General features: G+C 37.5%; 1 protein-coding gene across 1 annotated transcript in view; it reads right to left on the bottom strand.

Moving 5' to 3' along the window:
* LOC122801311 (unconventional myosin-VIIa-like) overlaps positions 1 to 13,242 on the bottom strand; it is a 951,466-nt gene that overhangs the window by 780,382 nt on the left and 157,842 nt on the right. Inside the window, 1 exon segment of the mRNA XM_044070855.1 lies at positions 7,325 to 7,467. Coding sequence (XP_043926790.1) covers positions 7,325 to 7,467 — 143 coding nt within the window.

Raw genomic sequence — 13,242 nt, 5'->3', positions numbered from 1 at the left:
ACTGAACAAGCAAAACCAGCCCTAGCTCTAGAGATACCATCCAACTTGTAGTGCTTGGTAAAGGTATGCACAGAAGTCCAGGTAGCTGCCTCAAGAATAGAATTAGTAGCTAAGCCTTTGAAAAAAGCACCAGAAGAAGCCACAACTCCATTAGAATGAGCCTTAATTGAAAATGGAAGGCTCTTGCCATGAAAAGTGTAACAAAAGGAAATACTTCCCAACTAATCTCAACCCTACTCTATGCATCACCCATACTCACAAATCTTTGACAATCAGACCTAAAGAAACTCGAAGCCTGCTACAATAAAATTGCAAAAGTTGCATCAGGGGTCTCCCAACGCAGTCAACACTGTGTCTCCGTTAGAAACCTAGACTGGCTTTAGCTCCCTCAACTCCTACACCTAACCCAACTTACCTTTGCTCATAAACTTGTAAACCACCCTCTTAAAATTCCCTCACTTCATATGCTTCTCCATCCCCACCAATCTTGCAGACCCCTTCGCTCTTGCAACAAAAATCTACTCCAAGTCACCAAACCCAACAACTCTGCAGGGGAAGCGCTATTCTACTACTCCATATCCAAAATCTGGAACTCACTTCCCACTGCCATAACTACCCTCCCTTCCAGCAGTCTCTTCAAAAACGCTCTTAAAGCACACCTAAAATCTCACTGGCTATGTCCTTGTCCATACCCCAACTATCCCCCCTTCTCCTGTACCACTAATTAGCTGCCAGCTCTACTATTAGCTGTCAACATGTTATCAGTATTTCATTACTATTTCATATCCTTTAACTAGCAGATGATTGCAGTACAATGTTTACTCTTTTCTCTATGTGAGAAATGAATACTACTAGGCAAATGTCTTGCACCTTATATTGTTATTATACTCTGACATATGTCATTACCTGTCATACTGTGTCTTTGCTATAAATACGCTGTTTTTTTTTCTTTTTCCTCTGAAATGCTAGATTATACTCTTATATTATGTGAAATTTTGTTTGTCTGAAGATATGGAGCCTTCCTTCTGATATTATACTCTGACATATAGGTCATTTCTCCTGTTGAACTGCGTCTTTACTATAATTATACTGTTTCTTTTTTCATCTGATATGCTAGATTGTAATCTTATATTATGTAAATCTCATATGTCTGAATATATGGAGCTTTTCTCCCTGGGCCTCCGCTGAAAATGGACATATACCCAGTCAGACTTTCCCGCTCAACAAATGTAAAATAAAATAAATAAATAAATAAATTCCAAGAAGAAATAGTCTGATTGGATAAAGCAAGCCATAAAGATCTAGGATGAAAATAATCAAATAAATGATCAGATTTCTGATAACTTTGGTCATATCCAAATTAACTCTAAATTGCCTACGCATGTCCAAAGTATGTAGCACCCTCTCAGTGTCAGTTTGTGGAGAGGGACGAAAAGTAGACAGATTAATAGACTGATTAAGAGATAGCTCATTAACCACCTTAGACATAGAAGAAGGGTTAGTGTGCAAGAACACTCTGTCCTGATGGAAAAAAAGGAAGAGAAGCCATAAGGGCCTGCAACTCAGACACCTGTCTGGCAGAAGTAAGCACTAAAAATAGAACAGTCTTCTGGCAGCAATGTTGCAAGGAAGCTGAAGCAGAAGGCTCAAAAGGAGCCTGAGTCAACTTCTCCAAAACAAAACTAAGATCCTGGGAGATCTAATATTAAGGGCACCTTTAAGAACTTGTTTCACCTCAAATTTAGCAGCTAAAGGAGGAGAAAAAGTCAGGCAAGCAGAGACAGCTGATAGGTGGGCCTTAATAGAAGAATAGGCCAAACCAGCATTGAGCAACTCACACAAATAGGAGAGAACCAGAGGAGCATCCACAGTAATTGGGTCCAGGTTATGAGACAGACATCAAAAAGAAAACCTCTTCCATTTGGAGAAGTAGGATTTCCTAGTAATAGGTTTCTTGGACTCCTGCAGGAATTGCAGCACGTCCTCAGAAAAAAAAGTGTCGATGAGGAATCAAAACCCTATCACCCACAGTGTCAGCTGAAGCATAGACAGCTGGGGATGGATAAGCAATCCCTTCTCTTGTGAGAGTAGATCCACCCTGTGAGGTAACTTGTGATGACTGCCCCTGGCTAGATGCAGAAGAAGAGGGAACCAGTGCTGTTGCAGCCAAAAGGGAGTCACCAACAAGATTTTGGGAGCATCCTGTGGAATCTTGTACAGGACTTTCAGAATGAGAAGAAGGGGAGGAAATACATAAAGAAACATCCCCTTCCATGAGAATGAGAGGGCATCCACCTTCCATATCAGAGGACCTGGGACAAAACAGAGGAAGTTATCTGTTCAGAGGGGAAGCAAAAAGATCCACGCGAGGACTATTCCACTGTTGGACAATGTCCAGAAACACATCCCTGTGAAGCATCCATTCATGGGACTGAGTAAAGGACTTGCTTAGAGTGTCTGCCACAATGTTCTAACAAAAAGGGATATAAACTGCCTGAAGAGTCAATTCACACTTGACAGCAAGATCCCAAACTAGAATTGGCAACTGGCAAAAAAGATAAGATCTCATCCCTCCCTGTTTGTTGATATACCACATCACTGTGGTATTATCTGTGAATACCTTGAGAGGCCCTGGAGAAAAGAGAGAGAGTGAAAGGCCTGAAGAGCCAGCAGAAGAGCTCCCATCTCTTTGACATTGATGTGCTCCTTCTGCTGACAAGGCAACTACACCCCCTGTACCTTTAGGGAGCTAAAAGTCGCTTCCATCCCATGTCTGAGGTATCTGTAAACTATTCCTGAGAGGGAAGAGGGGGATGAAAAGGGGTCCCTGGATTCAGAGACAACTGCAGAATAAACCAGAGAAGTTCCTGTCTGAGGCAAGGAGGAAGAGGAACTAAAATTCTAAAGGTTGAGCATGTTGAAGCCACACTGACTTCAGAAACCACTGAAACTTTCTCGTACAAAGTTTGGCCAGAGGGAGCATCAGAATGGTGGAAATGAAACCCAGAACTCTCAGAAACTACCTGGTGGCAATGGAAGCCAGAGAAGGAAGAGTGTGAAAGAAAGAAATGAGAGTTAAAGCCTTTGGAGGGCAATGATGCAAGCATTGGCACCGTCTAAATCCTGCAACCCAGTAATACATGATCCTGAGAAGTCAGAGAAGATGTTTTGAAATTTATAGTGAATCCCAGGATCTGAAGAAGGGATACAGCAAAATGAAGATTTTGCAAAAGGGTCTCTGGAGAGAACGCCTGAATCAACAGGTCGTCCAAGTAATTAAATATTTGTAGTCCTTGAAGTCTGCAAAAAGCAATCACAGGAGCAAGACATTGGGTGAATACCCTTGGGGCAGTAGAAAGGTCAAAAGGCAAAGCAGAGAACTGAAAATGTCAGGAAGCAACAGAGAAACACAAAAACTTTCGGAAAAGAGGACAGATAAGAATATGGAGAAAAGCATCTTTGAGACACCATATAGACCTGAGGGAGCAAGAGGGGAAACAGAATCTGAAGAGACAATATTAGAAAAGTGTTTAGATGAGAGAGATGTACATTAGGTCTTCAAGTGCCCTCTTTTCTGGGCACTAGAAACATTTGGGAGTAGAACCCTTTCTCCCTTTGGGACACAGGCACTCTTGAATAGTACCCTAAGACAAGAGATCTTGAAGAACCTCTGGTAAAAAGGGAAGATTTTCCTGAGGAGGCTGAGGAATCCTCATAAATGGAGGATGGAATTTCCACACCATGAAGTACGCATGATGAATGATCAACAGAATCCAAGAATCCTGAGTGATTTGAAGCCAAATCATAAACGAAAGAGAAAGGGGAAGAGAAAGAGGACTGCAGTTAGGAAAGGATGGATAGTCACACAGCACCTGGTTTGTCCAGAAAGGAAGGCTTCTGAGTCCCTAAAAATTGAGTAGCCTTAGCAGGAGGAGTCCTTTTGCCACTCTTCTTACCTTTAGTAAAAGGACGTGATTGTCTATGAACAAAAGCAGGCTTAGTGGGGTAGTTTCTCTGAAATTTAGGAACAGGAGAAACAAACACATGTTTAAGCTCCTGTAAGGCCTTACCCTTACACTGAAGGGACTTAAACAAACCAGCAGCAGCTTCCCCAAATAAAAGTTTAGAAATCATAAGAGCATCCATTAACTTAGCTTTAATATCATCAGGAAGAGGCTGAAGACTAAGCTAAGAATACCTCCTCATAAGTGGAAGTGTTTGTTTTATTTATTTAACATTTGTTTACCAGAAAGTCTGACTTGGAACGAAGCCAATTTTCAGCAGAAGCCTGGGGAGAAACACTCCAGACGCATGTCTTTGTAATGTGGGATGAAATAGGAGTACCCAGAGAAAACCTACATGAATGCAAGGAGAATATGCAGACTCCACACAGAAGGCACTCCAGCCGAGAATCAAACCGTAGAACCTCTTGGTGTGAGGTGACAATGCTACCGCTGCACCACCACTGCGCCATCCTAAATGAACGACATACATATCATTTAGCAAATTGAGCTACTGAGTCACATAGGATCACCCATTATCAAAAGTTCAAAAAATGGAAGCAAGAAAAACAGATATGGTAGTCTATGAAAAGAAGACAAAAGTAGAATTGATCATTCACATTGCTACACCCAGTGATTACAGTGTGTTATGTACAGAGAGACACAAAGTGATAAAATACCTGGATTTTCAGCAGAAACAAGGGCAATGTGGAAGAAGGATGCACAGACAGTGCCAATAGTGGTAGCAGCAATGGGTCTCATAAAAAAGACTCGACAGTCATGTTTACATATGTTACTGATATATGTAACTCCATATGAATTGCAAAAGGACTCAGTTCTGGGCATGTTGTGGGTACTGTAAAAAACACTTTTGGCTAACATCAAAGAGTGAAATAATACTAATTTCATGAACATTAATCATACTTTGATTTAGGAATGGGGTTCATTCCCATCATTGTATTAGAAACCCAAAGGACGTGGAGAAATTAAAAATGAAAGCTATGTACATGACTCAATGCATGTTCTCCTGTGATTATCTGCAAATACAGTTCCATCCCACAATGACAGTCATCCACAGATACAGTCTATAACAATTATAGCTAGGTAGCTATAGATACAATCCATGTGTTAGAGAAGCCTTTGTCTGCAGGTACAGTCCCATCTCACATCGACAGATTCTGCATAGACAGTTTGCATCCTACTGTGACATGTAGCAATAGATTCAACACATGCCTCTCAGTGACTGTTTAACAGAGGAATAGGACAGTATACAACACATGCCTTTCAGTGACTATTTAATAGAGGGATAGGACCATACCTCTCAACTGTCCCTGATTTTCAGGGACGTCCCTGGTTTTGACTTAAATTTTAACTCTGTCACTCTTAATCCCTCCTAACTAGTGACGTTTGGAGGAAAGGTGGTGAATTACACTTAATGAATAATGACAATAATTAAGAGTTATAAACTTCTTTTACCTCAGAAAATGTGTAATAATTCATATGCTCTGATTTTGTCAATGTTTTAAGTTAATAGCACTAATATTTTAAAAGTGTCCCTGATTGTCCCTGATTTTATCTTGACTTGTCCCTGATTCTGTTGAAATTTGTCCCCAATTGGTTGAGAGGTCTGGATAGGACCATCTTACACTGACAATTATCTAGAGGTGCAGTCTGCATTCCACAGGAGTAGATATCTCCAGACAAAAGCCATGCCAGTTTTCAGTGGTCATTCTCTACAAGTGCAGTTCTGTTCCACAGTGACAGCTGCCTGCAAATACTACCTGCACTAAATTGTGAGAACTACCTACAGGTATTACCCATGTTCCCTTGTGATTATCACCAGGAACAGGGCCCTCTCTCAGTCACAGATATGAAAAGAGAACTCTGCATTTCTGTGTGACAGGTATCCTAGAGATACAACCCACATTGCATGGCAGCAGTTATCTTTAAGGACAGCTCCATTTCACAGTGACATCTGCTCACAGATACTCTTTGCATCCTGCTATAATAGGTAGTTATAGAAATAAACTATGTGTCACAACAACCATTTCAACAGTGACAGTTACTTGCAGATTCAGTTTGGGTCCCTTGGTAATATGTATGATGCACACATAGCACTCAACCAATCAGACAAATCCTGAAATAATCAGAGTCAGTCAGGGACAATTTTAAAATAGTTCTAACCTGAGACATGACAAGATAAGAGAATGTAAATTAATATACATTTTCAGAATTAAAACAAGTCTATAAGTCTATTTATTGTTATTATTTATCAAGTGAGATCCATCACCTTTTCTCCACAAGTCATCAGTTTTAGGTGGGATTAAGAGGAACAGAGCTGAAACTTGAGTCAAAATCAGGGATGTCCCTGAAAACAGACAGGTGAGGGGTAACCTTCATATTAGCATAACAATTTTCTACAGATGAGTTCTAAGTGACCGTGACAGTTAATTATAATTACAGCCCATGTCCCACAATGATGACCATACACCTAGAGCTATTATCTTAGTGCTATGATTTTCAGCAGCCCACTCTACCATAAAAGGTATCTTCAAATGCAAGCCACATCCGACAACTGTCTACAAATGAAACCCACATCTCCTTGTAACTGAAATCTTTCAGTACAATCTGTATCACATAGTGACAATTGTTTAGGAATACAGTTAGATCAGCAGTAACAATTATCTAAAGAAAAAAATCAGTTGTACATCATTTAGAAATGTAATTTAAATCTCACAGTGACAATTACTTGTGTATTTAAAACTCATCCTACAGTGACAGTTGAATTGCAGGGTCCTCCCACACAGTAACAGCTATCTGCAGATTCATTCCCCATCGCACAGTGTTGACAGTGCCATTTCCACAGTGGTGTCTACCTACATTTGTAAGTTTAATGTCACTATGACAGCTACTGACAGATAACCCTATTCCCATAAGACATTCATTAAAATGGCAGTGTCTCCACACAGTGTATGTACAGAGAATGCATGCACAAAATGGTATGTATCCACATATTAATCAGTGTGCTCTGCTTACAGCCATAGTGACAGCATCCACTGGAAAAAGACACATCCTATAGTGTCACTTATCTAAGGATTTAGCTCTGTCCTCTATGAGTACTTATCTACAGATCATGTTCTAGAATGATTCATGCCAATTCAGTTCACATCCTGTTTGAGACTTTTGCAAACACACTGTCTCATACACGTGCTCCTTGTACCAACATTGTACCACCTGTCTCACTACTCTGCAGATTCATTTCCTGTCTACATCATGGATGGCGCTCACATGCTCTGCCCTTTTCAGCACAATTTGAATGGTACCTATTAGTCTGGAAATTCTCAAAGCCAAATATATCCAGTAATCCTATTGATCTTCTGTCGTCACTGGAATCGCCAGAGGGAGGTTTGTAAATTGCTTCACGTATTTTATCGACAATCCATGTGAAAAGTCGATCATAAATACCCTGCAATGGCAAAAAAGAAGAGAATATAACTGAATTTTTTTTTTTTTTTTTTTGCAGTATAGGTAATTTAATGTCAAAATTAGTTCTTGGTACAGTAAATTCTTCTCCCATTTTGTTACAGAGACTTTAGATCTGCCTATCACTGGTTTAGTATAAGAAAACTGGAACTGTGATGAATAATGTGACTCGGTGACAGGGCCTTACATGCATGCAACATGTTACAAATACATGTAGTCATATGCAAAAAGAATATATACTTCTGTCTATGTTCCTTCCTGAATGCAGCATTTACAAACAACATGTGCCGAAGTTGTACTCAGAATCAGTAATAATTTTTGTGCATGTAACCTTAGGTCTGTTTTCCTACTATGTGGCAAAGTTACCTCATTTTGCTAAGGATAGGAGAGCAGGTTTTTGGTTTGGCTAACCTGCATTAATATGCATGTGCTGCAGTGCATAACAGCATTGTTCTTTGGACACATCCCTTTTCTTTCCTTTTATATTTCTTCTTCTTTTATTGTATTGGCTTAACCCTTCAATGCAAATGAGAATGCTAGTTTATTTTATAAATTTCTATCATTATATGCTGTTAATGTACAACTGTTGTGTTAACTCTTAAGTATATAAAGTTGTTAGTCATAAGTAGTCAACTTTTCTATTTTGCAATAAAAGAAATACATTTATGTGTGTGTGTTTGTGTGTGCAAATGCATGAAAGCACAAGCACTCATATGTATCAGAGCTAGCAGAACTACACATGCATTCTATTGGCTTTCATGTTATTTTTGAACTGCCAATACCTCTATGACAGCCTCAGTACAACTGACTATTCTGGGCCAGCAATCTTATCCAGTGGCTGCATAATTATCTGCAAAAGCCGTCACTCAGTTTTGAGGAAATACTCTTTGGTGACTGTAGAGGGTATAAATGTGTGACTTGTCCAAGAAAATTTTTCATAAAGGCGTGTCTATATGTATATACCAAAACCAAGCAGGTGGTGCAATAGTACTCAAAACTAAACTAGGAAACCAAAAATGAGCACTAAATGTTGCGAGTCCTCAGAAACAGTTTATTGAAATAAAAGTTTAGCGCTTTCGTCAATACAATTGAATTCTTCAGAACAAAAGAACATCATTCAAAACGGTTTTAAATAATGAGTACTATACAATAATTGGTTCACCTTCCACCAATGGTATAACTTAATATTCCTGTTCATGAATATTAGATACAACTCATGAATATTAAGTGCATGATGTTGAAAAGCACCCCAGAGACTTATTCTTATAGTGCAATATTTTAAAAAATATAAAAGGATCGACCTGAACTCTACTAAAGATTACTGCAGTGTTGTGTCAACATTCAACAGAGCTTTCATAAATATAAAAATATTAAAATGCAATGTTATGATATGTTATATATAGAAAAATGCATATAACTGATAGTTATAAAACTGTTAAACTTGTCCTGCCTTCTCTTTGAGAATAGGCAGAATGGTCAAATGCTCATTTAAACCTGGGGGGAAATCGGCACCTAACCTTAGTTGCCATAATAATTCTTTTTTATTTAAAACATTTTGCCAATCTCCACCCCTGGCTTCTACATGAACAAAATCAAAAATAGCAAACTTAAAACCACACAAATCAACACATGACATATTGTGTTTATATAAAGCATTAGTTTCCTTTTTGCTTTTTATGTCATATAAATGTTCATATATCCTGGTTTTAAATAGTCTCTCTGTCTTTCCGACATAAAAAGAAGAACAGGTATTGCACCTAGCAATATACACTAGCTTGCTGGAAAGACAATTGCCCCTTCTCAGAAATACAATACTTTTGTTCTGATTCTCAGTATTAATGGAGCTATCCTGCAGAATATATGAACAATAAGAACATCTACCACAAGGTCTACTCCCACTCAGTTTCAGCTGTGCACCTTGATGGTTAGTACCTCTCTCTAAGACTGATTTTAAATTGGGACCTATTTTAGTAGAAAAGATAGGTTTGTCACCCACCACCTGAAACACTTCACTGTTGGTTTTGAAAACGTTCCAATTTTTGCATATTATTCCCTTAACCTGAGAATACAATGGACTATATTGGACAACACATGCTTGCTGAAAATCAGTTTTATTATCATTGTTAGTCCTTCCTGTTATATTGTTTATTGTATTTAGTCCCTTACCCAACAATGGTGTATATTTTTTGCCCCATTCATCCAAGACACCTGTAAGAATATGATCAATGAACTCCCCTGGATAACCCCTTTCAAGGAACATGTCCTTCAAAAAAGCAAATTCCTTGATCACATCACTTTTTAACAATGTCATCCTAGCAATCCTGATAGCCTGACCTTTGATAATGCTTTTCTTCTGGAATATAGGATGATGGCTATCGAAGTGTAAATAACTGTTACAGAAGGTATTTTTACGATAAATTCTAGAAATTAATTTATCTTGGTCCTTTAATATCTTAGTATCTAGGAAATTAATCTCCTGGTCATGAAAATCAAAAGTGAATTTTAAAAAGTTAGTGGTTTCATTTAAATATTGGATGAATGATGGTATAATTTCAGGGGTTCCTTTCCATAAAATAAAAAATACCTTTGATATGAAATATGAATCTCATTCTTAGAACATGGAGAATAGTTTTATTATGAAAAACTGGAAAAAAGGCTTCAGAAGGAAGTCAACGACCTGAATGAAAAGATTTTCAGTGATTTATTGTTCACTCAATATGAGAATTTTTATTATAAGATTATTAGTAGAGTTGAAAAGAAATGTGATAATATATTCAACAAAAAAGTGAAAAAGTTGGATAGAGATTTTAGACAGTATAAGCAATGTAAGGTATATCCTATAGATAAATTAGTTTTTAGTTATGAAGGTGAGGATGGTCATACAACTCGTGCACCACACAATGAGGGTGATGTTGATAATGTAAATTTTGATTTGACATGTGAAGGTGGAAATTTTAGGGATGATGTAAATAACTGTTACAGAAGGTATTTTTACGATAAATTCTAGAAATGAATTTATCTTGGTCCTTTAATATCTTAGTATCTAGGAAATTAATCTCCTGGTCATGAAAATCAAAAGTGAATTTGAAAAAGTTAGTGGTTTCATTTAAATACTGGATGAATGATGGTATAATTTCAGGGGTTCCTTTCCATAAAATAAAAATATCATCCAAAAACCTGCTGTAAAATAATACATTAGAAAAAAACTCACTTTGAAAAACATGCTCTCTTTCCCAACCCAAAAGGACCAGGTTAGCATACAAAGGGGCGCAGGCCGCTCCCATCGCAACTCCCTTTAATTGTTGGAAGTACTCCCCCTCAAAATATACATAGTTGTTTTCTAGGATAAGACTCATAAGTTCACATGTTAAACTAATTTCATCGGAAGTCAAAAAGGAACAAGTAAAGAGTATTTCTTCAAAAAACCTTGATCTTTCCTGCTTTGGAATACATGAGAATAAATCCTGGACATCTATAGTGAGGAAAAAACAATTGGGACACCACAGTTCACTTTTTAGTTGACCAAGAAAATCCCAGGAGTCCTTTATTAGATGTGGAAACTGTTCTACAATATGTTTTAATTTCCTATCTACATATATCGCCAAGTTATCGCCTCTCACTTGCTGAACTGGGCTGGCTTGAACTGCCTCACCTCCTTCAGTGGTATCAACTCTCACTCGCCCACAAACTAGTAAACCATCCACTAAATGTCCTATCCCTCCAGAATCTACTCCAACCCTATCGCACCACCAGACCACTAAGATCCAGCAACAAAAATCACTTGCAGATCACTAAAGCCAATAACTCTGCTGGTGAAGCACTATTTTCTTGTGCCATAGCCAAATTATGGAACTCACTCCCACCCACAATTACCTCCGTACCATCATGCACCAACTTCAAAACTTTATTAAAAGCGCACCTAAAACATGCTGGCTATGCCCTTGCAACTCCCACTCTAATATCATCCACCCCATCCAACTACTACCTTTCTTTCACCTCCACTAACTACCTTGATGATAGCAAGCTCAGATGCTCATAAGCCTAGTACTTATTATACAGCAGGAACTTCTCATTGTTACATTTGTTAATGCCTGTTATGTACTTCACAGATAAAGATTCTAGTTGTCTACTGATGTACTATGTTCTTCATCTGTAAATATGTTGTAAGTAATTTCTGTGTTAAATTGTTAATCACTATGTAATCCAATGTAACTACTGTCTGTTTATTTTACTGTGGAGCTTTTCTCCCCGGGCCTCCGCTGAAAATGGACCCACGTCCAGTCGGACACTCCCGGTCAACAAATTTAAATAAATAAATAAATAAATTATGCATTTTGGAACCTGCAGCTGCTGCAATCGGCCTAAAGGGTGGTTTTTCAAGGTTCTTGTGTACCTTGGGTATACTAAACAAAACAGGAATTTTAGGATGTGAATTCAAAAGAAAGTCATACTCTGTTTTAGAAATCCTTTGGTCCATAAGATATTCATACAAAAAAACTATCCACCCTTTGATATGAAATATGAGTCTCATTCTTAGAACATGGAGAATCATTTTCAACATTAAACAGGATATCCTGCATAACATTGGTGTAATCTTCGGAGTTATATAATATAATTCCTCCACCCTTGTCAGGTGTCATGATGCGTATACTCCTATCTTCTCTTAGATTTTTCAACAAACCTTTTTCTTTTTGACTTAAATTTGAAAATATTCTTCTTTTCTCCCCCCACATCTTATAAATATCTTCCTTAACTATTTTTTTCAAAAGCAGTAATAAGTGGATGAGAAGGGGGTTACAAATACTACTTTTCTTGAATATTTTATTACAGTTCTTGGTAGGATTATTAATATCCTTATCTGAAAACGTTATTTTTAAATTTAATTTTCTCAAATACAATTGTAAGTCCACCATTGTTCCTGCTATATCCGATATTTTAGTGGGAACAAATTTGAATCCCTTAGAGAATAGAGAAAAAAATTCTTCAGTAATAATAGTTCCAGTATAATTATATATATGAAACCCGTTTAATGTATGTCGAACATTATTTTTTTACTCGGTTGAGTCTGGTGCATCTACCACCTGGAAAGACCTTTGTGCTGTTGTGCTATTTTGCTGTAAGTTTGATATGTCTCTTGTTTGCGACTGGCTATTCTTTCTGAGCGTCTCGGAAGTAGATAATCCACTAAATTAACCCCATCCTCATCCCTAAAATTTCCATTCACATGTCAAATCAAAATTTACATTATCAACATCACCCTCATCGTGGGGTGCACGAGTTGTATGACCATCCTCACCTTCATAACTAAAAACTAATCTATAGGATACACCTTACATTGCTTATACTGTCTAAAATCTCTATCCAACTTTTTCACTTTTTTGTTGAATATATTATCACATTTCTTTTCAACTCTACTAATAATTTTATAATAAAAACTCTCATATTGAGTGAACAATAAATCACTGAAAATCTTTTCATTCAGGTCGTTGACTTCCTTCTGAAGCCTTTTTTCCAGTTTTTCATAATAAAACTATTCTCCATGTTCTAAGAATGAGATTCATATTTCGTATCAAAGGTATTTTTTATTTTATGGAAAGGAACCCCTGAAATTATACCATCATTCATCCAATATTTAAATGAAACCACTAACTTTTTAAAATTCACTTTTGATTTTCATGGCCAGGAGATTAATTTCCTAGATACTAAGATATTAAAGGACCAAGATAAATTCATTCCTAGAATTTATCGTAAAAATACC

The sequence above is a fragment of the Protopterus annectens genome, chromosome 4.part1 (assembly GCF_019279795.1).
Source record: "Protopterus annectens isolate FY-2018-M chromosome 4.part1, PAN1.0, whole genome shotgun sequence".
Taxonomy (NCBI): domain Eukaryota; kingdom Metazoa; phylum Chordata; order Ceratodontiformes; family Protopteridae; genus Protopterus; species Protopterus annectens.
Note: the sequence above shows the minus strand (reverse complement) of the source record. Positions and strands in the feature narration are given on the sequence as shown.